The sequence below is a fragment of the Oreochromis niloticus genome, linkage group LG1 (assembly GCF_001858045.2).
Source record: "Oreochromis niloticus isolate F11D_XX linkage group LG1, O_niloticus_UMD_NMBU, whole genome shotgun sequence".
Lineage (NCBI taxonomy): Eukaryota > Metazoa > Chordata > Actinopteri > Cichliformes > Cichlidae > Oreochromis > Oreochromis niloticus.
Window position 1 is genome coordinate 19328875 of NC_031965.2, and position 25139 is coordinate 19354013.

General features: G+C 38.5%; 4 protein-coding genes and 1 long non-coding RNA gene across 11 annotated transcripts in view; 2 read left to right on the forward strand and 3 right to left on the reverse strand.

Annotated features, from left to right (window-relative positions):
* On the reverse strand, positions 1–6019 carry sdhaf2 (succinate dehydrogenase complex assembly factor 2). 2 transcript variants are annotated; one of them, XR_268973.4, is made up of 5 exons: positions 5881–6019; positions 2888–3111; positions 2482–2591; positions 234–417; positions 1–129 (listed from the first exon to the last, which is right to left on the reverse strand). XR_268973.4 is itself a non-coding variant. In XM_003442301.5 (4 exons), the coding sequence occupies exons 1-4, from the start codon at positions 5905–5907 to the stop codon at positions 287–289; spliced, it is 492 nt and encodes a 163-aa protein (XP_003442349.1). In that variant the 5' UTR covers positions 5908–6019; the 3' UTR covers positions 1–286. The 2 variants fall into 2 exon arrangements, 1 of the variants encoding a protein (XP_003442349.1); XM_003442301.5 differs by having other exon boundaries at positions 1–417.
* Positions 5969–12407, forward strand: LOC100697134 (cleavage and polyadenylation specificity factor subunit 7). Of its 5 annotated transcripts, none has more exons than XM_005466969.4 (10): positions 5969–6101; positions 6551–6721; positions 7178–7381; positions 7708–7811; positions 7902–8047; positions 8159–8495; positions 8707–8810; positions 10183–10327; positions 10466–10792; positions 12009–12407. In XM_005466969.4, the coding sequence occupies exons 2-10, from the start codon at positions 6632–6634 to the stop codon at positions 12025–12027; spliced, it is 1476 nt and encodes a 491-aa protein (XP_005467026.1). In that variant the 5' UTR covers positions 5969–6101; positions 6551–6631; the 3' UTR covers positions 12028–12407. The 5 variants fall into 5 exon arrangements, with proteins under 5 accessions (XP_005467026.1, XP_005467029.1, XP_005467028.1 ...); XM_005466972.4 differs by having other exon boundaries at positions 6011–6087; XM_005466971.4 differs by lacking the exon at positions 5969–6101 and adding an exon at positions 6202–6335.
* Positions 12408–12479: 72 nt separating this feature from the next.
* polr2l (RNA polymerase II, I and III subunit L) lies at positions 12480–13709 on the reverse strand. The gene is made up of 3 exons (XM_013269680.3): positions 13558–13709; positions 13002–13106; positions 12480–12702 (listed from the first exon to the last, which is right to left on the reverse strand). The coding sequence occupies exons 2-3, from the start codon at positions 13094–13096 to the stop codon at positions 12594–12596; spliced, it is 204 nt and encodes a 67-aa protein (XP_013125134.1). The 5' UTR covers positions 13097–13106; positions 13558–13709; the 3' UTR covers positions 12480–12593.
* Positions 13710–15041: 1332 nt separating this feature from the next.
* Positions 15042–18128, reverse strand: LOC102076016 (uncharacterized). Its single transcript, XR_268974.4, has 2 exons — positions 17954–18128; positions 15042–17208 (listed from the first exon to the last, which is right to left on the reverse strand). It is a non-coding gene; the product is annotated as an uncharacterized LOC102076016 (long non-coding RNA).
* A 1478-nt stretch (positions 18129–19606) lies between these two features.
* Positions 19607–25139, forward strand: part of dagla (diacylglycerol lipase, alpha) — a 43374-nt gene continuing 37841 nt past the window's right edge. For both annotated transcript variants that reach the window (XM_025906062.1, XM_019358233.2), the window contains exon 1: positions 19607–20503. The gene's annotated coding sequence lies outside the window, so the exon portion shown is untranslated. The remainder of the gene's footprint in view (positions 20504–25139) is intronic.

Genomic DNA, 25139 nt, shown 5'->3' on the forward strand with positions numbered 1-25139 from the left:
TGCAAAGAGACGAGCATTAACATTTATTAAATAACCCACAATGTCAATAATAGGCACAGTAAAATTGATTTACATATCATCTTGCAGCCATTAGTCAAAGGTGTCTTCTGTAATAAGCCTCTAGCACACCTAGGAATTTGAATATACATCACTGAATCACACATTTATAATACAATATATTCAGAGCAAGTTTCAACTTCTGAAGCATTTCTGTGAAGATTTATCACACTCACATTCACTCTGAGACACACTGAGTCTCTAAAAAAGGCCTGGCAGGCCAAAGACCTCACTGGTTTTCTTTCTCCAAGTACTCCAAGCTGGGCGCATCCAGCCTCTGTTCATGATTGCGGTTTTTTGTGAACTCCTTCAGCATATCCATGACCTCTCCTTGGTAGACGTCAGGGGTGGGCTGAGCCTCTGTAAGTATAAAAAAAACCCAGGATCCATTATTTTCAGCTTTCAACATATTCTTTTAAAGTCTTAATTGAGGGAAAATTAAAAGTGGAAATCCAGATTTATTTCATGCAAATAGCAGTCAGCACACAGACGGATGCTCTTATGATATCACCTCAGTCGATTTTAGAACAATATAGGAGCATAAAATTGAAACTGATGTAGCTTGATGGAACATTTTGCCTCAGTGATAATAAGAAGATGCACAACTGGCATCAACTGAAACTAGATCACTCCCTCTTCATCCCAAAAGTACATCTATGTCACTTAGAAATTAATGGACAGAATTTTCAAAATAAAAAACAAAGGCATTTCAATTAATCGCTTAGTAACAGCTTTGTAATTATTTGTCCCAGTCATGTCAGACTGCCTGCAACAGTTTATTTGTCTAGAGATGCTGCCAGTTTGGTATGCTCAGGCTGTTCTCACAGTGATTTTATTTTCAGCTGTCATACACACACAAAAAGACAAATAACCGAAACAAATTAGAGTAAATTACAAGAGTAAAAAGCCAAGTTATCCAGGAAAAGTAAATGAGTTCCAAGGATAAAGCTCAAAAACAGTAAGTGAAGTGTAGATCAAACCAAAATATTTAAACAAATCAATAATTATAGCCACTGGAGTTTTACACATTTTGTTGTTAGAAGGTGAAAACAAAGTGACTTTTGCTGTTTTCTTTGTTGCTACAAACAAGTCAAAAGCTTTTTAGAGATCTGTAATTGGGGATAAATATTGTTGCAAAGCAGATTTTGCTTAATTAGTTTTTAAGTGTGACGGTAAAGCAAGAAGTATATCTAAGGTATCTGGCCCCAAACTTCCATCTTCTGCTAACTCACTACCTTTTGAATGTCTTTAGTGCTTTAATGTGCACGTTTATTTATCTGTGTAGCACTTTTTCTACAATCTCATTCATTGCTCATCTGGACTCAAACATCCTGCAACATAATAATAAGTAACAATAAAAGAAAAATCAATAATAATAAATGTTACTATGTTACTACAGTTGCCACTATTCTATTTTTTACCATTTTATTTATCCTCGTTTTGCAGCCATTTAGTTGAATTAATATTCTTGATATTTAAATTGAGCTATTTGTATAGATATTAGAGCTTTTTCTTATATTTTGTAAACTTTGTAATATATTGCATAATTTAATTAGTTCAGTCTGTTACTGTTATTGTCTTGGAGCGACTGTAACCCACATAATTTCCTTAGGGATTATTAAAGTATTCTGATTCTGACTGGCAACAGGTCAGTAGCATGATTGAGTATAAAAAGAGCATCTTAGAGAGGCAGATGATGAGCAGAGGTTCCTGAATCCGCACTAAACTGTGGAACATTTTCAGAATAATGTTCCTCAACTTAAAATTGTGAAGACTTGGAATATTTCATCATCTCCAGCATGGCTTTGGAGCAGAAGAGCCCAGGTGCTTAGAGCATCGTGAAATGTAAAATATAACAAAAAAGAGCCAGGACTGTTAAACGTCTAAATCCTAAATAGGACAAGAATGGGACAAGATTCCAGTCCTGAAAGTTCCCCAATGTTCTTCAAAGAAGAGAAAAAAAATGTTGCTGCCAAATCAAATTCAAAAAAAGCCTTATTTATGTTCTTCTTCGGAGTTTAAACATTTTAAATGTTTTCTATGGTTTACTCTGAATAAAACGTGGAGTAATGAGATTTGAAATCTGTTTTAGCTTTATATTTCACACAGCATTCCAGCTTTTTTGGATTTGGGTAAGTGCTATTTGGTTTTACAAATACATGTGGAGGGAGGTAACTGAAGGTGAGTTTGTAAAGACAGCCATTTTTTTAATGCTGGACAGCATTCACAACATTGTCATGGGTTTTAAGAGCAGCTGTGGGGAGGTGTTGGAGGACTTAATGAAGAGAGCTGAGTTTTGGTAAGACATTTGCAAAGCCTTAGAAAAAATTAAAATCATTTCCAAAACAACTAAGAGCTAGAACAGAGACAAAACATGAAAATGAGTCTGCAAAAGTAAAAAGAAAAACACGACTTGGCTCTCACCTGTTGCCCAATAGTAGATGTCCCAGTCGTTACTTGGTTCATTAATCAGCCTGTCATACTGCTTTAGCTGGTTCTCAGTCATTGTGTTCAGGTATCGCTTTGCAAAAAGGCTACAAGACAGAAAATTTATCAGAATCTGAAGCTTCCTTCCTGTTTTCTGAGAAAAAAAATCATTCACAATGGTAAACAAAAACTTAAAACAGCTCTAATGATTGAAAATGCTCAAAATATAGACAGTGATATCAGTCACTGATCACATTTACACTGGATTTGATTAAGGAAGGAGTGATCATGCAGCATGGATCAATGGTAGGCAAACTTACAACTGTGCTTAAAAAAAAATACTGGATGTAAACACAGGCTTGAACAACGCAGGTCACAGACAAAATCAGTACAATTCAGCAACCTTAGCAATATGCAGTTCTCCAACATGCCCCTCTTGCGGCTTTCGTAGAGAAGGCGGCGTTTCTTGATGTCGATGGGCTCGTTTGGATTTTCCTTCCAAGGGGGCAAAGGGATCTCAATCAGGTCAACCTTGGTGTCTTCGGGAGAGTCCCCGCGGTAACCACGAGACGACACCAGCCCTGTGATTGCTGGTCTCCAAGCAGCCTGGCACATCCCGGTTACCAGCTGATGGGACAAGCACACATTAAAAGACAGGTAAAATAATCCACTGTGGCTTCTGAAAATGCTGAGTCAGTACATCAGATTATTGTAGTTACTAACAAATATTGTCTTTGGGCAAGATTGTGGTAGCAATTATTATCTAAAAGCTAATACAGGCATTAGATCTACATGTTAAACTGCCAGTACAGCTTTAGTAAGTTCAAGTTGCATGAGGAACAATTTAGAGACTGTGTTCAGCTGTTTGTATTTTTCAGCTGACGTTGCGTCACTGATAATTGTGAGTGATGCTGAGACTAAATATTCTTAAGTATTTTATGTTCAGGTATCAGCATCCAACTTTATTTACCATTTTCTCATTTTATGATCTAGATCTGTTTAATTTAAATTGGCTTTCAGTCTTCCAATTTAAGTGTTATTGTTTCAAATATTTCATTATTCATTTTATTTATATTTTTACATAGTAGTGTTAGGCATTATAATACAAACACAATATCCTTCATTTACTCACAGGTAGACACATCACAATAAACATGTTCCATGCTTCCTTGTGCTTTTTGACAAATACGAACAAAATGACTAAAAAAAAGATCATCCCACATTTCTTTATCTATTGCTAGTTTAGTGGGAAAGGTGTGCAGTTATTTATGAAAATATGTGGAAATATACATTAAAATACAGGATATAAAAAAATAGAACTAGTACAGTTCTAACAAACCTGGAGGTCAAAACTTGGTAGGACCACCTATATTCATTAGCAGAGCCTGCAGTGTTGAAGAATGACTGATGGTGTTTGTTAGGTCTAATTGTTGAATGTTGCCATTGTGTTTCTTAAATTTGTACAGTCTTAGTTCAAGCAGTATTATCAAAGCTATTCCTTTGATCCTGAGCACCTCTAACCACTTTGTGTTGGGGGAGGTTTTATAGCAGATACATCCTATCTGGAAGATCTACTTCCTTTGATGTAAGCTTCCTGCGTTTACGACCCTTTGGTCAGCAGGAGGACACACACACACACACACACCTGCATGCATATACATACAGTGCCTTGTCTTTGTAACCAAAGGGGGTTGCGAGGGGAGGTGTTTTGTAAACTATTGTTTGAAGTTTGTCAATAAAAGCCAGCGAGAGGAGGCCCTCATCGGGGTCACTTCCATGCTGGACATAGACGAGGCCTCCCTTGCGCAAGTAATCGATCGATCGCTGACTGTCTTGTTTTCATTCATGATGAATAAGTCTCTAGAATTAGCGGGGTTTGTGGGAACAGACCCAACAGTGTTCAGTGAGTATGTGTGTGTGTTTGTTTTAATCAGCTATGCTTATACTGCACTGACAATGTGTTTGGGTTCATTGTCATGATGAAAAATTAAGCTGCCGTCAATCAGACACTTTCCAGATGTTCAATCTTTAAAAAGTTTTTGAGTTTTTAAGGCACTTTATGAGGGGGGGTTGTCCTGGGGGTTATTCAATCCAACTAACTATTCATCAAAGCCTGAAAAATACACAATCAAAATTACGTGGGGAATCACAGTCTGACAGTTCTTTTCTGCTTTCATAATTCCATCAGTTTTGACAAGATCTCCAACACCACTGGCTGAAATGCAGCCCCAGACATGGCATAAGACCTGTTGCCGCCGATCTTCAGTTCAGTCCTTGTGTAACTTGGCAAACTTCAGCCTTTTCTCACGTTTTCCCTTCTTTAACGATGGCTTCTTGACAGCCACCCTTCCACATTCCTGATGAGGCTTCAGTGAATAGTAAATGTGTCAACTGAAGGACCGGATGCATCTCCTGAATCGGGTCTTTGCTGGATTTTTTTCCTGCTTTTCTTAAGGACAGAACTTTCAGACACTGTTCACCTGTTGCGTTTTTTTTTGTTTTGTTTTTTTTTTACCTTTTAGAATTTGCTCAAATTTTGTTTTTAAGGATACACTTGATATCACACTGAGATATGTTAAGTTTTCAGCTAAAAGCTCTCTAGAAATCAACTTGTCATTAGAAAAATACAATTTTATGCCTGTCAAACTGTACTTTCATCAGTTTAACTGAAGAAATAGGACCAAATTATGCGTTTTTGCGTCGGGCTCCTTGATTTAGGTGTATATTTTATGCTTGAATGAATGGTAAGTAAGTATTAAGCGGCTTAGGAAAACAGGTAAAAAGACTGGAGTGAAAATGAGTGGGGTGGGGAATGTTTAAAAAAAAAAAAATGGAAAGACTTCCAAAAAGCTTGGAGAACTATTCCTGACGTCTTCTGACTCTATGGAAGCAAATTATAAAGAAGTGAGGGTTGGTTCAAGGCTTTTTGCACAGTATAGTATATACCAATGCAAATCATATAATATAAAACGTTTCTTTCTCCCCAGTTTCAGTTTTCGCTTTTAGTTATTTATAATAATATTATAATAATAACTATGATGGCTTGGAATCCTAAACATTTGCTGCTAAACTAAAAGACAGAAAGCAGAGGGGAATTGCATAATCTGAGACTCTCGATGCACTGTTGTACAACTGCCCTCCAAGAGGACAACCTCTCTGCATCAGAGCTACATCAACCCTGACAATAATAATGCTACACCATCAGGAAACACTGAACAGTTTGTTTAATACTATTAAGTCTGTTACTGCGTCCTATTATTGAACATTAAACGTACTAGACAGATTTATTAACGCTAAAAATGTTTAGAATTGAACGGCGAGCTCTGACGTTACGACGGCCACGGATTCAGATTTCAAGCAACAAACACACAAATTATTAATTACTCGCTAGCTCACCCTTTTCGCGACAATAGAAGACAACATTTTAACCCAACTTCTTCTAAGGTCCACAAATTTGACGAAGCTCCGTCTCCCCCGTCGAAATGTTTCTGCTGTCTGACAGAAATTACACAAGTACGGTCACAGGAAACTACCGGAGGGAGGGCTGTACACAGCCCACACGTGTCTGTGTTTAACTGCGGGAAAACGCAGCTGGCGTCACAGGTGGACCTTTAGAGGTTATATAGTTAATCTGTGTATTATTATTTTTTTCTTACTCAAAGACAAATGCATTAGCTAAATACATGCTTGACCCTATACCAAAAAGTAAACCAATTTGACTACAGGAACAAAAAGTCGATTGTTGTTTTCAGCCGGTGAATATGTCAGCTGCACCAATTGCCAGAGTAGCAACATTAGCTTTAGCTGAGCAGAAAACGAATGAGAAGTAAACTGGTCGCGCGTGCTAATGTGTATGAAATACCTTGTATGTTTTTGAAAGTTTTCATCAAAATTCAGTTTTCTTATAATTTATTTCCGCAGACTGTATTTTCGGTTTGTCACACTCAGTTTTAGCCACAGTATGCTTATTTTAACAAGTCCAGCGGAACAATAACGTTAGCTAACAAAATAAGGAAAAGAGAAATTTTTGAATTCTAAAAGTGCATCTTTTGTGTTAACTTCTAAGGTGTGCATGTGCGAGCTGCACTTAAAACAAATAATAATTACTAGCTGGATTGCAAGTAATTAATTATCTTCGGCCCACGGGATGGCTGCTGCAGGACCACAACCTGCAACTGGACCAAGCATCGATAACAAGGATATAGATCTATATAGTGACCTGAATCAAAACGATGAGGTGAGTCTGACATTAAAATCAATGCAAAAAAAAAGTCAGTGTATGAAACGATCGCACATAATGTTTAATGAAACTTAAGATGCAGTAGGCACAGAATAAGCAATCAGTCAAAATAAAACTGGGGTACTTATCTTAATAGAAGGAAGGTGCCACATCCTTTAATTTTTTTTAATTTTACGTTATCTAATACTGGAATATATGTTAGCAAGTTTTTGAGCTACTTAACACTCACCTATGACATGAAAAAATACTTAACTAAAAGGATGAAACTTAAAGAACCGATTTGGAATAGTTTCTTTGGGCTTTAGTTGTATATTTTAGTATATTTCTTTAGTTAAATATTTTTTAAAAGACAAAATTAACAGAGTTTGTGTGTTGAAAAGTAAAGGTGGTCATATGCAGCATTGACAAGACTTTTGCCCAGTACTGTAATTATTCTTTTTCTATACTTCACAGGATTTGGATAGAATTGCAGAAGCAAATGAACTTTTTGATGCCGTGCTAACCGGTTCTGTTAATCAAGACAAGAATGTAGCTACCAAGGAGTCCTTACGTAAGGAGACATCAGCTAAAGAAGAGGATAAATCAACAGCAGCAAATACCCCAAAAGGAGCAAACTATCTAAGGAGACTTTCTGTATATGTTGGGCATTTCCCATGGGTGAGTTGAGTTTTGCATTACCAATACATTTTCATCCATTATAGAAACACTGTTAATACCAAAACATTACTGGAAAAATAAATAATAATCTGATTTTAGGTTCTTTATATAATGCCAAGACAGATAGCACACTATACCATGCTTGCCATTTGTTTACACAGTTGGCATTACTTTAGTATGTTATCAGTTTTTGTGACGATATTAAATATTCCAGTACAGCAAATGGCTACATAGATACAGTAGATGATCTGTTATACCTATAAAGCTGAATGACTTTCCCCCTACCAGTTTTTTTTTCTTTTTTACAAACCTTCTCATCCTTGCAGTGGGTAACTGACAAGGACCTAATATCTATGGCCAAAGGGTTGGGTGTGAAGAACATCACAGACATCAAGTTTGCTGAGGACAGAAGTAATGGTGTGTCAAGAGGGTGAGTATTGTGTAAAATATAGAGAAACCTTTACAAAATAAAGCATTTTTGTATTTTCTTTTAAATTTTATCTCCTACTCTGTGATGCAGCTTTGCAGAAGTGGTGATAACGTCAGACGAGTCACTAAAACTAATGTTGGAAAAAGCACCACAGTGTAAAATCAACGGGGAAAGGATAGACTGTCGCTATGCCACTTGTCAGAACCTTGCTTTTTTTGAAGAAGAAGCAAACAAACGTAAGGGGAAGACGACTCTGAAAACCCCCCACTGATATTTAGTTTGTATTACTAAATGTCAGGATAACTATCATTTTTCATGGAGATGTATTTTGTTTTTGGTTTTTTCAGGTGTACCCTTGCGAGCTAACAAAGAAACCAAGGAATCTGAGTCGTCAGATGAGATTCTCTCAGTATTATTAGCACAGAAGACCACCCCGTCTGCTATACCGCCACTTTTTCCATCACATCCACTTGCCAACAGCTTTCCTCCATTACCCGGCCCTTCTTTTGGTCATCCACCTCCCCTGTTTCCACATATGCCACAAACAATCGCTCCGCTCATGGCAACCCCGCTGTTCCCTCCTCATCCAGTCCCTGTCCCAAGCCACCCGCCTCTTGGTATGCATCCCACATACTTCAGCCCAGCACAGGATGGGCACAGCAGCAAAGCTTACAGCCAACAAAAGTGAGAACACATTATTTAATTTTTATAGCCACTGACACACTAAAGGCATTTACAGAGAGATGAGATTAAACCTCCAGTGGAAAGTGAACCAATGAGCAGGATACAGAGAGGCATAAATGAGAATAGAGATTACTTATGACTAGAAGTTACAAAAAAGAAAAGAAAACATTAAAACAATAGTTACTTTTACTAATAACTGTATATTTTACAGAAACACACCTAAAAGTTCCGATCGAGATTTGGAGGAGCTTATGAATAGAAACAGAACCATTGCCAGCAGTGCCATCACAAAAGCTGTGAGTGGTGCAACAGCTGGTAAGTATACATTCATATGGGATACAGTTTTTTATGCTTATTATCTATGATTAACAGACAGTTGGAGAAACACTCAAAATGTAAAGTTGTTCAACACAACTTGCACTTGAATTAAGAAGCACACACATATCATAGTATATTTTTGTCTTAGATATAATTTGAATACATTTTTTTACTAGTGATAAAAAACTAAATACTATGTTGTGTACATAAGTCATTACAGACTTTATTCATTATTTGAAAGGCTCTGAAAATGCTGTTTTAATGCTAATCAGTCTGATCTCTGCAACAAAAAGTACTGTGTATGTTAAAGCATTGAGCCACCCATCATTGTGTGCGGTTTGTTTTGTTTTTTTGTTGTTGGTTTTTTTTTTACAATGTTATCCTTCTAGTGCATTAAAAATTGAAGCCTTTACCTGTTGGATGCTTTCCAGATGGTATTGCATGGTGGATCAAAATCTGATGATACTCATAATTCCATCAGCACTGATTAAAATCCCGACACCTCTGGCAGAAATGAAGCCCCAAATCATGATGGAGCCTCCACCATGTTTTACAGATGGCTGTAGACACTGTGTTCTAGTTCTTTGGTAGATTATTCCTATTTCTTAAGGACATGACTTTTTATAGATAGTTTTTTTTTGGGGGGGGGCTGCCAGTTATTTTTTTTTTTGTTCTCCACTTGTTCAGTTTATTGAAAATACTGCAGTTGCAAAAATTACAAGAAAGACTGGCTCCTTTGAAGAAAAATACAAAGAATAACGAGCGACTCAAGAATTTAGCATATTTGTGGCAAAATAAGAAGAAAATTAAATTAAAAATCTGGAAATAATCATCTTTATTATCAGGACTGTTTGGTTGTGGTTTAATCAGATTTGATTGTCAGTGCTCTTACAACACAACGGGTGTCTTCGGGGCCTTTAGGTTTTTGGTTATGGTTTTTCTAGCTTTGCACACTTTTAATTTCTACTTTCTTCATACATTTTGTTACTTCCTCTAGGTGTATCAGAGTGAAATAAGAGCCTTTCTTAGTTCTAACAATTTCTACTGGAGTTTAAGATGAAGCTTCGGCTGGCACATTTAACAACATGCAGAGATTTATCCCAAAGCCCTCTCAGCCTTGTGTTGGCTGCGTGCTCTGGGTCTCTGTATACACATAGGTGAATCATCACCTCAGGCCAGGTTTTATGTCTTCTCACTCAACAAGCCTCCCTGCTGCTTCTGTTCCGAGATACTTTCCTATCTTTAATGTATTTTGTAGTAACTGTCGCCCATTTTCAAAAACTTTTTATTAAACCTAACCCTAGGAACTTTAAAGTGCTTCGTTACTAAAAAACAAATGCTTCTAATATCTCCTAAATTTCTACATCAGGAGACCTGCAGGTGGCCATGGAAACGCTATTAACTGCCATTGCCATCATTAAGCAGTCCAGAGTGTATGGAGATGAGCGATGCCAGACGCTGGTCACGTCACTCAAGGATTGTCTAGTCTCTATCCAGGGCAACTATGGCTACAGGTTTGTATAACTGCCTATCAAAACGCTATCGTTGTTGTCCGTATATGAACGTATATATACGCATGTATATGAACTAATACTGAGGTTGGACCTAGCATTAGATTTCTTACTTTGTTACAAAACCATATTTCCTTTCAGTGAACAAAGTCGCTCTGGAGAAAGAGACCGGGACAGAAGTCGGGACAGAGAGCGAGAGCGGGACAGAGACAGGGAATGGAGCCGTGACCGAGACCGTGAAAGAGACCTGAAACGGAGTCGAGAGCGTAATAGAGACCGGGAACGGAGTCGTGGCAGAGAGCGTGATAGAGACTGGGACAGGAGTCGTGACAGAGAGCGTGATAGGGACTATTCTTCTGTTTGTGAAGGTGCAGGAATGTCTCGAAGACACCTGGAGCGTTCCTGGAGTGGAGAAAGGGAAAAGGCGTATTCACGGGAACGGGAAAGACACAGAGATCACAGAGACAGGTACCACTAATTAGGTAAGTTTTTCACTAATATTAATTTGTACACTACAATTATATTTTACCATCAGTCGGTTTCACGTTTTTGGAATATCTACTATTTTTCCAGTAAACATTTTGACTTTTGATGGAAGGAAAGCCCAGGTGTGTTCCACATAGGTTGCATCCCAATATTGCTAACTCACTGGAACAACTTACTAGAATAAATGAGCCATTTTTTATTTCACCTTTTGTTTTTCTTGTGGTGACAAGAAAAAACACACGTGGCCTGCTCTCAAGAAGTTCTGTCGTGTTAGGTTTCTTATTACACAGTAATAAGTACAAAAAACTTAAAAAAAGACTTGCAACATCTTTTAGTTTGTTCAGTAAACCTGATAATGCAGATTTATTAATGTAGAGCACAATAACTGTGCTTTACTTCCTTCAACCTTCAACAATTTGTTCAGGAACTCAGCAGCACTTTGTCCTGTGATGTAATAGTAGCTCATTATTTAGTGTCAGTTTTTTCATTTTGGTTTATAAATGTATAAAAGCTTCTTATAGCCAATATCTTCTCATATTAGAAGTACTTTTCATCAGATCTGAGGCATGTACTATGAAAAGAGGTAACTTCAGCAGTAAAGTTCACATCTGTCACTTATGGTTTAATATGAACTTATGAAGATGGTTAAGTGTTACCTGAGTGTATGTTGTCCTGAGAGCAGGAGCTCAGTTACATTTCATAAATGTTTGTAGAAGCAGTCTGCATGACTAGGTGCTTGATTTCATACATCTGTGGCCATGGAAGTGATTGAATATCTGAATTCAATTACGGTATTTGGATCGGTGACTGAATCCTTCTGGCAGTTTACTGTATTATGTATGTGTATATGGTTCATAAAGTGAAACTCGCTAAATTTACTACTATAAATTTACTATATTATAATTTATTAAATCTGCCTGCACCGTGACACTGACAGAGCACGGCTATATTTGATCAAGTAAAATGAATACATTTTACTTGATCAAATGCAGAACTTTTAGTCAAGATATATGTAAGGGGTTAGCACAAATATGCATACTGCTGTGTGAAACGCCACAGGATGCATCCTAAAATGACAGAACTCAGTTAGGAAATGTATTTCTGAAAACATACAAACACTTACTTTTAAGTTCAGTATAGTGTAGATCTGATTTGTAAAATTTGTGGATTTCAAAATGTATTATTTTCCCATCCCTAGACTGAAGTCCTGTGACTGAAGCAGAGCAAAGACAGGCCTTTTTTTGGGGGGACAAAAGTAGAAGAATTCCAGATTAAACTACGGATATGCATCTTCTAAAGTCCAAGGTGTACTTTTTTCTTTTTTAAGTTCTCCAGGATCTGTAATTTTAGATAAAGACTGTAGAATCGTTGCTTCGTTCAAAGCTTGCATGCACAGAAGCGCCTCCTAATTTATGTAACTGTAACATTTATCACTTTTTGTATTAAATGTACAAAAAAAACAAATCCATAAACATAAATCCAAGTTGTTGTTTTATCTGCTTACTGGGGACCACAAAAATCATTTAAACTGCCTGTGTTTGGACTACTGTTAACACATTAAAATGTAAAACTACTGAAAGTCTCTCTACAAGATTTATCATGCTGCTTTGTTTTAATGCATAGAACAAGTGTGGGGACTAAGCTTTGCAACTAGACAAGACAGCAAAGGTATAAGCACATGTAACAATGCCATCAACAGCTTTATTTAGAAAAATGCATCACATTAATAACACAAACTCTCAAAACTTCAGCCTGCACAAAGTCCAAACAGTTCTTCTAGTTTTCATTTCTCCAATGGCGCATAATTCAGCAATTTCTCAATAAGATCCACATGAGAAAGAAGCATCCTCCTGCAGCAGTACCTCTTCAGTCCCAGGGCATCCAGGGCGTCACTTGAGAAGGAAGAAGGAAAAAGTAATGTCAGAGCTAATGTATTATATCCTGAATGAATAAGTACATGGACATTACTGAACACACTGAGGAAAATGGTCTAAATAGCCTCATGCAATTATGATTCACTTAATCCATCAACTCATTTTCAAGTTGACTTCAAACCACTTAACCTCTACAAACGAAAAAAATTCAATGTGCAGCGACTGCACTGCTACTAAGTTGTGTTGCCATAATACAACAGTTATTTACAATTTAAGAGGCAATGTCAGTGGAACAAAACAGAATGTGTTAGTCTTACCCCTCTGTGTACTCGGCTTGAAGAAGACCAAGGTATGCTTCCCATTTGTTACCAACAATCTTGCCACACGTGAAGCAGCGTACAGGGATGATCATGTTTACACACCTGTGAATAGAGACCTGGTTTTTAACTTACCCAATAAAATTACGTATCAAACACCTATGTGATGTTAACGACCCAATTTTGTTTTCATCGATCTACGAAAAACGGCGATAAGTTTAACTTGAAAGTATTAGTAGGTGCCCGGCTAATTCCGAGCTAGCTAGCGTCAATATTATGCTAATACTGTATCTTTGATGTGTAGCTAAGACAACTATAAATTATGCAAGGTGATAAACCCAAACAGTGTTTACCTGTGCGTTGTTTATTGTTATTTTTTGTATCTGTGCGTGTTTTTTCAGGAGCAGTTATCAAATTAATTGAACAAAACACCTAGCTAGCCATTTCAGCATGCGTAACCACGCGCTTAGCATAAATGTAGCTGCTTTAACATGTTGCGAATCGCAGTGTTGGTTGTTTACCACAAAAAGCAGAAGGTCACGTTTTATTTACTCACCGTTGCCACTACCGTTCGCTAAAGCACACAAGTTATGGTCTTCTGAGAGAAACAAACACCGGAGAAGTTGTAACTGCTAGCTTCGCTTTCTCCAGCCGCAACAACAAGAAGACTTCCTGTTAGAATCTTTCAAAATAAACGACTACTTCGGCCTCACTTTTTGTCATCAAGATCCGGAAAAAAAAAATCATCCAGACAAATTTCACGACACTTCTCGGAGAGATGTAGCATGGGTAAAGGTGACTATACGGTTAACTACATTTAGAATCATCTCTAACTTATAAATTTAAAAAAGCCTAAAGTGTATGGACTTTATATTTATATCTATGAACACGTGATGTGGTAAATATCTTGTGCAAATAAGAGAATTTACTTCATGTGTGGAAATGTGTTGTTTCCCTGCTGATGGTTATCCTTTGTTCATCTGCAACAGCGGAGTGAATTTAATTTTATGACGTTTAGAGGTAAAACGAAAAGCTTGATTAGGTGTTTCTTTTCATTATAACGCGTCTTTGTACGCATAAAATTAGACATGCATATCACTTTTCTAGTAAATTATCTTGTACACACACATTAATAAGAGAAACTTATGGGGATATTAGGGGAGAATTCAGTTTCTATGTACCCTTATAGCTTCCATATTACTAATAATATATGTAAATTGTTCATTGGCAAAATGATAGAAAAGCAGCAGCCAAGCTATGAAAATCTCACATATAGCATTGGCATCACATAAGTACAGCTCTAAAAATGACCATAAAGTTGACTCAGCAGACAACAAGCTGCCACCCTAACTATAGAGCAAACTGCAGATGCCTTAAAAACAGACACAATACTTCTCTGCGGTATAACTACATCCTATGTCACATTAAAGAAACATCCTTCTGGGAGGACGTGCTGAGCAAAGTAGACCTGACCACAATAATGGTTTCTGTGAGCCAGCATAGATATTGATTTTGGAGTAAAAATGAATTACATAACAATACACCCTGACCCCAACAATACACCCTAACTAATACTTTACATGAAATGTGCCTTAAATGGGGTAATAAAAGAGTGATTAAAGACGTTCCTGGACACCTGATGCAATCTGATACATTCATGGTGAACTATAAACTTTGTTGTCACAAATAACTGAATAAAATTGAAATGATAATAAAATTCCCAAATAATAAATTATAGTAGTAAATATCACAAATCACAGAATACAGAAAGTAAAATTAAGTCAACCAGAAGTTGATAGATATAGATATAGATATATGTGTGTGTGTGTGTGTATATATATATATATATATATATATATATATATATATATATATATATGAAAAAAAAAAAAAAAAAAACAAGAAAAAGGTTCAACTCTGCCAACATCAATAAACAATTTTTTTTTTAAATAGACATGTAAATATAAAGTTCAGATGAAACTGAGTATCATTTATAATCCATTTAAAGCTGAAGTTGCGATTAAAGACATACTCACTTGGGTTGGTTCACTGCCTTTAATAAAGTTGGGTTTCACTTTCTTTTTACACATTAAGAAGTTTGGGAGCTAAGGGGAGGGTGCATAAGGTAAATATGTTATAAATATATAAAAAATATATCATAACCATCAATACTATCATTACAGCCACCATACTATACCACAGCATACCATCACCCTCATTATCATCATATGTAACATCGCCATCATTTCCATCACTAACATCACACATTATGACAATGTTTATATAATTTAACTTGCTACCGCACGTGTGCTAAATGAGGAGTCCTATCTGAATTATTGCATTTATACGCTGTTGAGATTATGAAAATAGGAATTTTCTTCTTCTTCTTCTTTTTTTTTGGTACACTGTATTGTACAATGTAAGGTGAAGTTTGTTTCAGTGTTGGCGTAGGCCATCTATGTTTTGGACATGCTTGGGGTGCTAAGTGTAGTGATGAGTGCTGAGTGTTAGCACAATGTTAATGGCCAGTAATGTGTAAAATGTATACATATCCTTAAAGTTAAATATGTGTTAGAACTGTCTTATGCATCTACTTATGGAACGGGGGACAATCCCCCCCATGAGCTTTGCAATGTGAGTTGGAAATAATGTGTACAGCTGTACAAGTTAATGAGTGCAGGAACGAAAACCGAGACTGCTTTTTTCCCTTTTGATTAAACTATAGTTCTATCCAACTATAGAACAATAGTTCATGTACACCACACTTTCATTGTATAAGAGTATTCAGGATGCTCTCATTACTAATTCCTAAATGAGGTTGACAAGGTTTAGAAAACATAAGAGGGGCAGAGGGAGGACAGAAAAAACTATCATGTTTTGGCAGCAGGCTTTCAACCTGATACACAACACTAATGGCTGTTCAGCCTGCTACAGCTAAACATCTACTGTAAGATGTAAACAGATTGAAACAGCATGACTGCGGCTGCTGTGTAAGACACGAAAGGTTATTGATTTGTGATATAATTTGACAGTAAAATAAATCTGCTTATTCTACAATAATAAATAACTGCACTATTATACTCTGGTCCACAGTATACATATTTTACATCCAACGACCCTTCACGTGCCATTCCTCGACCCCTGCATACTTATGTGTTCTCTCTGAATTTTTATTGTGTTGTACTTGCTTGTGTTCGCCAGTTCGATGTCTCATACGCTCTATACTTATAGAGGAACTCAGTACCTTCAATTAGGCAATCAATGATTTAGCCAGAGTATTTTCAATACACCACAGTGCACAATCCCAGCTATTCTCTGCTCTTCTCTTCCAACTGTCTCATTTTAAAGTAAAGTAAAAACCTAGAACTCTGATAGCTGCTATTCATATTTCAAAGGTTCAACATTATGATTTCAGGCTTCACGTGTTTCTTTTAGCAAAGTGAACCAAGCTCATTTCTGGTGCAAGAATGTACAAATATTTAAACATTTTTGTCAATATTTGTTCAAATTAGATTAAACCAGACAAAGCAGCTGAATAAGCTACCTTTAAGAGTTCAGGTTTTTAGCTTGGCTTAAGATTTTTTTTTTGTGAGTTTTTTTTTATAATTATATAATTACACTTCAGATGCAGTATTGTAGCAACTTCATGCATATAATATGTGTAATTATGCTCCATATACAGCCTTGATCGAAAATCAAATGACTTGATTCACTACAAGTGAAAGCAGGGCAAAAAAAAAAAAAGAAAAAGTCCCCAATCTTTATCATGATAGTCTGTGAACCAATCAGCAGCGACCATCTAAGTCATCAACCAATAAATACCCTAACTTCAGATAATGATTTGGTTTTAATTTCTCCTTGCCAGTAGCAATACTCCGAGCAAGATGGCTCCCGCAGCAATAACGGCCCCACCAATGAGAAAGGGCTTCAGGTGTTCCAGAGAGTCTGTGCCGGAGGCTGCAGCTTCGTCACCTGCTGCTGCTGTCTCTGTTTCCGCTGCTCCATCCTGCGCAGGAGGGCGATGCTCCGGCTCAGGAGCTGCAGGGGCAGGGTCAGACTTGCGTGGGGCAGCCGGCTCCTTTTTCTCCACTTTAGGTGCTGCCTTTGGAGCTGAAGCCCCAGGCTTGCCTTTGGCTTCCATCGGCTCTGAGACAGAGGTGTGGTCTGGTCACAGGATACTTTATAAGGTCAGCTCTGTGCTGCTTCACTGAGGAAAAAAAAAAGACAGCAAACAGACATAGCCAGATTATCCCTCTAAATTAGGCTCAGACATCATGTCATATGCTCTGTTGAGTGTAAAGCCACTGGCATATGAAAGAGCACCTGATAATCATGGATTCACCTTACAGCAGTGAGCCAGTCGTGAGGCGGTAGGGCCTTAAATGTGACCTTGGAAATATGACATTGATAGGAATACTCCGGTGCTCATAGGGACTTGAAATTGTTTATTTTGATGACAGCTCCTGTGACACGATCTCCCACTGAAGGAAAAAGAAGCCACAGAAGCGTCCTATGTTAATGTTTTTCATGGGACAATCTTCTAGCTTTATAATGGAGGCAAGGGGGGGAGGAAAGCATTGCATCTGCAGAGCTGATGTCAGGCTTAATCTTTACTTCTTTGACCGTGAGAAGAGCCTATAGTGGAAATGCAACATGAAGATTTTATCTTTTTCCCCCTCCTTGTTCTCTATTCTGTAAAGCCTGCATGAGTCATTTGTGCTATAAATGTAGGACAAGATGGAGGAAAGAAATAAGGAGTACAGTCACTGCAACAGAGGAAATCAGGGAAAATGCTAATTAGAACAAACGAAGAGGAATAAATACAAGCCAAGACTAAAAGAACGCATTATTCAGCTTCAATATTACAAAATGCATGTTGGACACAGCTTAACAAAAAAAAGTCCCCTGTTATACAGGAAATATCTAATAGAGGGAATATAGTTTTCACCTACCTATCCAGCAGCACTGTAGATATTACAGGGATAACGGATGGTACAGAAAACACGGCAAAAGTTGAATGTCCTTAATGCAGGAAGGTGGGAGACAGCGGAGAGATGGAGGACACAGAAAGCAGACGGCAGGAAAATAAGAGGGAGAGGACGAGAAACTGGGATGTACCATCAGGTGCTCAAATTAGGGGGAGTCGACTCCTGGATCACGTCTTTTTGAGATTATTGCGCAAGCACAGTCCCGCTGTCTTGTTGTCGGCTAAATAAATGGGATTTCCTTCATTATTTTAATCGAGTTTATATTACTGTGATCATTAAACTAGTCAAATACAGGCTAATACATTTTAACCCTGATACTAAAATTGCCTCTTAAAATAACTTGTTTTTTCGTTTAGAAGCATTAACATTTTTTATTATCTGTCGATAATCAGACACGGCGAACTGCAAATAAAACAGTTTCTGTGGATAAAAGGAGCTGACTTTAATCTTAGAGGATTTTGGGGGGTGTATTGGTATGTCGTTGACAGTATGGCCATCAATTATTAACCCTTTACCCAACCTATAAGACGTAAGAGTGGAGTGACGTAGGCTAGAGACGCTATTCATAACGTAAAGGCAACATCCTCCATAAAGCGGAAAATCAAGGCTTTAGCGTCACTGGGTACATGAACAATAAATAAATTAACAAATAATTACAATAATAAAAGAAATTATATAAATATACATTTATTAAAATGTATAACATATTTATTTAAAAAATTCTAAATATCTCTAATTTATTTTGGTTACATCATAGTTACATCATGGATAATAATAACACTGTGGACAAACGTTTGCATGTGTGTGTGTGCAGATATAGATTTTGAAGTTGAAACAAAAAGAAAAAAATCTATTTTTTTTCTAAAAGCTTCTATTTTTAGATGTTTGCTTAATAACCCCCAGTCCCAGAGCTCAGCTCTTGGTTCACTTTTCGATGTGAAAGTGAAGTCCTGTGGCTGCACTGGCTCTGTGTTCTCACGAGGATTTTCGCTATTATTTCCTCTTTTCAAGACCACGGCAAGCAAAAATGTGCGGATCTTTGGACACAGAGCAGAGGCCCCGACGCCCTTTATACGTCGATCCAAAGACCAAAGTGATATGTCAAGATAGTGACGGGCAAATTAAGAGGCTACCGGTCCGTACCAGCTGACGACACACGCGCACAAATCAAAATGAACCCGAAATACCTGAGACTCGAGACTTGACACATATTATTACATATCAATATACATACATAATACATAATATGGATTTGATTTATTATCTGCAAGGAGCACGTCATATGAGGGGAAAAAGCAGAGATGGGGGAATTGACTTGGGTCATGATGTGATGCAAAATAAATTATTAACGGTGTTTTATGGATTTTTTAGAATGAGGATTAAATACCCAGTGACATTTCTGATCGTGTTCAAACATGGTTATTGTAGGCAAAATCTGTGCAACCCACGGGGAACATGAGGTGTTTAAACTGTCTATAGTACGAGTTTATCCATGTATCCCAGTGTCGTCACTGAGTGTGAGAAAGTGTTCATGCGCAGAACAACCGCTCCCACTTCAGTAAGTTGACGTTTTTGTTGTTTCTTGCTGTGAATCGCGCGCAGAGCTGAAAAGCTTGCTCAAACTATGAACTGAGCGAAGAAAACAAAACAGAAGAAAAAAAAAAAAATCAGTGTCAGATCTCCCCCTGGGTCTTTCTGGATGACATCACAAAGGGGAGCGGCAACCTCTCGGGAAAAAAAAAAAAGCACCGCTCTCTTTGAAAACGTTTGCCGATAATTCACAAACCACCGGTGGCGCCCTTTCTCCACAGCACCTCCACGGAGTCTGTGGTCTGCCATTAACGGGGGGGAACGAGTCAGGTGTGCGTAAACCTAACGCTGCCCTGGGTTTGCGCAGCCAAACACGGAAGGGGAATAGCCAATTCGTACGCGTTTTTCGGTGGGAAAATATCCTAGGGGATGGGCTAAATTCTCGGGAACTGCTGCCGTCCGTGTCGGGATTCGGGAGTTGTCCGGCTGTTGGCACATACACACACAAGCTACAAACAACAACGTGAAACCCGAAGGGCTCGACATGTTCGCCAATCCCAGGGGACTGTAATTCTCTTTCATGGATCGAAATAGTCATGCAGAGCTCGGACGTGAAAACGACCGCCACAGCCGACGACGTGTTGCAATTAAGCGGAGAGCCGAGCCGCCAGTTTCCAGCGCTTTCAAAACGGCCGTGTGATTAATTACAGCTTCGACTGTGCGTCTCAGGATTGCCTGACAGCCGGGAGGTAACCGAGGAAGCTCCCGGTCTTTGATGTCTCCGGGTCCATTCATCTTTCTGTTGTAATGACGTCTGCACGGTTATTTTAATTCCATCGGTGAGGCGTTTGAGTGTTCATCCAGCCCCCAACCCTCAACCGGTGTCGGGGACGACGAGCCTGAGGCGGGTCGACAGTCGCAAGGATATGGGAAAGAGAGCAGAACCGATGCAGTGGGTCTTGGCAAGGCATCGTCAAAACACAGGTGAGCAGTAGCAGCAAACGGATGAGACTTCACTGTAAAGCTGCCTTTAGTTATGTGCACACGCAGGGGCAGCAAAGCCCGCCAGCGCACGGCCAGCGTGACCCGGCTTTTAAATCCACGTCTTAGCGTTGTTTGAGGCACATTTCTTAGGCCGTATCCTCTTTTGCTGGGGCGGCAGGATGTCACCGCAAGCAGCTGTCCTGATTGCATGAGACTGGGTACTACTGCCACTGATGGTGATCGACTTGTTGGAATAACACGTTAAGGTGCTGGAGCAAAATACAAACAACAGCTAACAGCGGTGTGAGTGCTTTTTATTCTTGTGTGTTTCACCTTTATTTGTTAGAAATCACACAGGAAAATCATAGCAGTTTTTTTTTTCACAAGTTACAAGAATAAGTAGAGCAGAAGACCTCTTTACTCTGTGGTGTTTGTTTCCTCATTTAGTAGGTAACTCATCAATCCCCTGTTCTTTAACATTACTACAGAGGAGACTTTCCAACAAGGCTTTAAAGCCTGACCAGTACATTATCCAGACTTTATGCTTGCACGCTTCCCTGCAAAAAAAAAGGGACCTGGCACAGTGACAGTAATGGGGACTGTCACACCTCTTTATCATTCACACTGAATATTTCACAGCTAATTTGGGCCCTTCTTTTCTCACGACTTCCAGTTGTGGATCCATGCTTTTCTCTTTTCTATCTATATTTTCATGCCCACTCAAAGTGCTCTGCCTTTATGAAGCCACGATGGATGAGAGATGACCGCAGGGTGTAAGGAGAATGTCAGGCTGTCCCAAAGTGGATAACAAATGCCTGAAAAATAGCAATATGCTGGTTTAAGAGAATGACACAGTATTTGAACAAAACAAGAGATGAGAGCAGGAAATGTTGGTTATTACTCATACAGTGGCACTCACTGTTGTCAAGATCTGTTGTGGTCTTTGGTTTTATATTAAGGTGTTTAATATGTTGTTTATGAGCTGCAGCGAGGCATGTTTATGACACACAGATAAGTACTGGACTATACCCATGTGTACATATCTCATTTCTTTTATGATTTCTGCACAGGAAACTGCATAGAGGAATTTTTGGCACCCTCCTTCAAAAAAGCTTTTAGCCATCCCCAAAGGAAGTTTCACCCAGCTCTTTCCAGTAATACAATAAAATATATATTTTTTAAACCGCATTTGTTAATTAGGATTTCATCTGCTCCAGCTTAATTGTATAATGTGTCCGAAATAAAAACAAAATGCCCAAATTTCCCTCTAATAGCTAACAGACTTGTTGCCTTTAGTGTGCTATTCAGTCAACCTCTGAAGGCCCATTCTGAGCCAGAAAATCCCTGACCGGGTTCTCTAGGGCAGCGGTCCCCAACCCCCGGGCCTCGGACCGGTACCGGTCCGTGAGTCGTTTGGTACCTGGCCGCGAGAGTTGAGGCTCGGGTGTGAAATGTATGGTTTTCAGGGTTTTTATCGGTTTTCAGCGTTATTTTGTTATCGTTTTTATCGTTAACTCGGTTTTCCTGGGTCTTTTCACGTGTGTTATGAATAAATCTTGTTTTTTTCGGTACCGGTACTAGTTTTATTTTGTTGTATTTATCCGCGACACCTTAAAGGCCGGTCCGTGAAAATATTGTCGGGCATAAACCGGTCCGTGGTGCAAAAAAGGTTGGGGACCGCTGCTCTAGGGTCCTACATTACACCTATAACTTGCATATCCTTTATGTATTTAATCAAATGTAAATTAAGCCATGACAGATTAAAATCTTGCCCATCGATACTATAGTCCACATCCCCACCTTAACCCTCCATGCACACATACATGATTGTAAAGGGTGTGGAAAAGCTTCACACAAACAGGAAAGGAGGGAAAAAACCCAATTAATTTAGGTAGTGCGTGATCTTGTAAGAGTGAAGATTTTTTATTTTTCTTCTCATTCATTTTTAAGCTCATTGCTAGTTTTCCTGAGATCAACTACAGCTAAGTGTTTTTGCAAAATAAGTCAGTCAGGTCATTGCTGGCTATGTCAGGCTGCATCAACACCAGTGTAAACACTTGATTCACTGGTGTCCCTGTGAGGCTTCTCTCCTAATGAAAACCAAGTGCCTCCAGCAGAGTCCTGGTGGATGTGTTGTCTCTTTGTTTTCCCCATCAGTTTTTGCGAGAGTTTCTGTTACGTCACCTCTTCTTGTGCTAGAAAACTGCCTGGCTTCTCGTCTTCACTCTAGACTTATTAATTTAATCTGATGTAACAGGCCTAATTCTGGTGTTTGGTTTTTCACAGCAAGTTAAAGAGTCAAAAGGCTTTTAGATAAAGCAAAGTAGAACATTTGGCAGTGTTTATGGAAGTGACGATAACAAAAAGCATTAATGATGGACCGCATCAATGATCTTTTTGCAGGGGTGTAGATATATTGTTACTCGTTTATGCTTTCTGATTTGGACTTCTGTCTTTAAGAGTTTATGAAATCATACTGGGATGGCTACAGTTTAGACGAAGGGTGGTAAATATATTTCAAGAACTAATTCAGCACCTGCAAATAGAGGCATTGTGTTAATTCAATTCAGTTTTGTTTATATAGCGACAAATCACAACAGCAGTCACTTCAAGCGGGTTTGTATTGTAAGGTGAAGACCATAAAATAATAAAGAGAAAACCCCAACATTCAAATGACCCCTTTGAGCAAGCACTTGGCGACAGTGGGAAGGAAAAAGTCCCTTTTAACAGGAAGAACCCTCTAGCAAAACCAGGCTCAGGGAGGGACAGCCATCTCCCGTGACTGGTAGAGGGTGAGGGGAGGAAGACAGGACAAATGTTACAGTGCAAGGGAGAGGAGGAGGATGAGAACATGCAGTTGACATTTACAGTAATACATTTTATTTTTGGAGTTTACAGTAGGAATGCAAACAGTGTAATGGTAACCAAAGCAGCTGACCGTAATATACTGCAACGTTTATGTTCTGTACAGAGCAGTGCTATACAGTTTGTTACCATTAGGGATTATAGTAGGCAGACTGCAAACACTTGTAATACCGACAAGTCTAGCTGCCAAATCCATCCATCCATTCATCTTCAGACAGGGTACACCCTGGACAGGTTGCCAGTCTGTCGCAGGGCTAAAGCTTGAGTTAAACTTCTGCGGGAAAGCTGCGTCCTAACTGACAATGTAACTGGAAACTCAGTATTGTAACCATCCACGCCATTCAAGTCATTGTGCTACGCATCGACCCAACATGTAGTTACATTTATTGGGACATGCATGTCAGGTTACATAGAAGATAAAAGACTTAAGGTTAAAAGTGGGATCCAGTTATGACGTAAGTTATGGCATGAATGGGACGCAGAAGTATAATTCATGTGTAACACGAAGAGACCATTCGCACACATTCACACCGAAAGGCAATTTAGGATCACCAGTTAACTGTATGTCTTTTAACTGGTATTCAATTTTAATGGTTTTAAACAGAGTTACAAAGATCAAGGTACTGTTATTGATAAGTAGACAGTAAAGTCATAGAGTTAATGTCCTTGGAAGTTGTAAGTTGCTGATGAAATATACATGCATCTTTGAGTGTAAAAATCCGGGGCTTTTAAAAAAAAAAACTAAACTTTTTTAGACTGTCTTGATTAATTTTCAATTTTTGTTTTTTGAAATTCTTATAAGTTTGGCTTTTCATAAATAACTTGTTCATGTGCATGAGTCAGAAGCCAGTAGCTGTGGCTGAGCTGTGATAAACACCTTGTATAAAAGGAAGACTGAGTGGAAGTTTTTTGGATTTACAACGCGTGAAATTTTACGTTTAAACAAGACTTCTGCCGAGTTCTCCAAATCACCTAAACTGAGAAATTATATGAGGGCAACAGAACAGTTTTAGTTAAGCTGTAAATATTCAGCTCAAAATGATAATGCCATAGGCCCTTGAAATTGAGTTTCATTTTCCCATGTGTGTCAAGAGTCCATTTCAGCATTAAAGGGTACTTATTTTCCTGTTAGGCTGCATCATGCTACAAGGCAGGATTTTAATAGTGAATACTTTTCTTTGAAATGAGCTGAAACTTGCAGTAGTTCACAACAGGGTGGAAATGTGTTCCAGTGACCGCTGTGTATTTGCCTGACATGGCGTTGGAAGTGCAAATTCACAAATGATCCAGCACAATTAAGATTTTCAAATCTGCTATTTTAAGTCCCTGTTATCGCCATTATATATGTAAGACTTTGCATGTGCCTGAATTTTAGGTTTTATCTTCTTCACTGTGAATCGTTGGCGATCCAAATAACCCATAAATAAAAGGGAATCATTCACACATAAATGAGCTAGTACTGATTATCTGGCAGGTGTTGTTTGTCGGTGTCCCCTCCCAAACAGACGTGTATGCTTTCCAAAATCTGCAAGCCGCACCCGTGATCAGACAGCTGTTCAGTGGAAGTACGTGGAAGAACGTCTATTTGATGTTCCCCAAGAAATGCAACATTGCTATGGCTGCAGTAGAGTGTTGCATGGGGAGAATTGATGAAGTCACTATATGATCGCATATGATGAAAAACACATTCGTATATAGTATGTGGCAGCATGCCACAGACAGGTTGGCAGACCACATATGTTACCAGCCGAACACACAAACACATAAAAGC

Coding starts and splice junctions, on each gene's coding strand:
- sdhaf2 (XM_003442301.5), bottom strand. CDS start 5,907: ATGTTGTCTTCTATTGTCGCGAAAAGG. Junction 3,112..5,880: donor CTTCTATTGTCGCGAAAAGG/GTGAGCTAGCGA, acceptor TTGTCCCATCAG/CTGGTAACCGGGATGTGCCA. Junction 418..2,481: donor CATCTACTATTGGGCAACAG/GTGAGAGCCAAG, acceptor TTATACTTACAG/AGGCTCAGCCCACCCCTGAC.
- LOC100697134 (XM_005466969.4), top strand. CDS start 6,632: ATGGCTGCTGCAGGACCACAACCTGCAACTGGACCAAGCATCGATAAC. Junction 6,722..7,177: donor ACCTGAATCAAAACGATGAG/GTGAGTCTGACA, acceptor TATACTTCACAG/GATTTGGATAGAATTGCAGA. Junction 7,382..7,707: donor ATGTTGGGCATTTCCCATGG/GTGAGTTGAGTT, acceptor TCATCCTTGCAG/TGGGTAACTGACAAGGACCT.
- polr2l (XM_013269680.3), bottom strand. CDS start 13,096: ATGATCATCCCTGTACGCTGCTTCACGTGTGGCAAGATTGTTGGTAAC. Junction 12,703..13,001: donor CAAGCCGAGTACACAGAGGG/GTAAGACTAACA, acceptor TTCCTTCTCAAG/TGACGCCCTGGATGCCCTGG.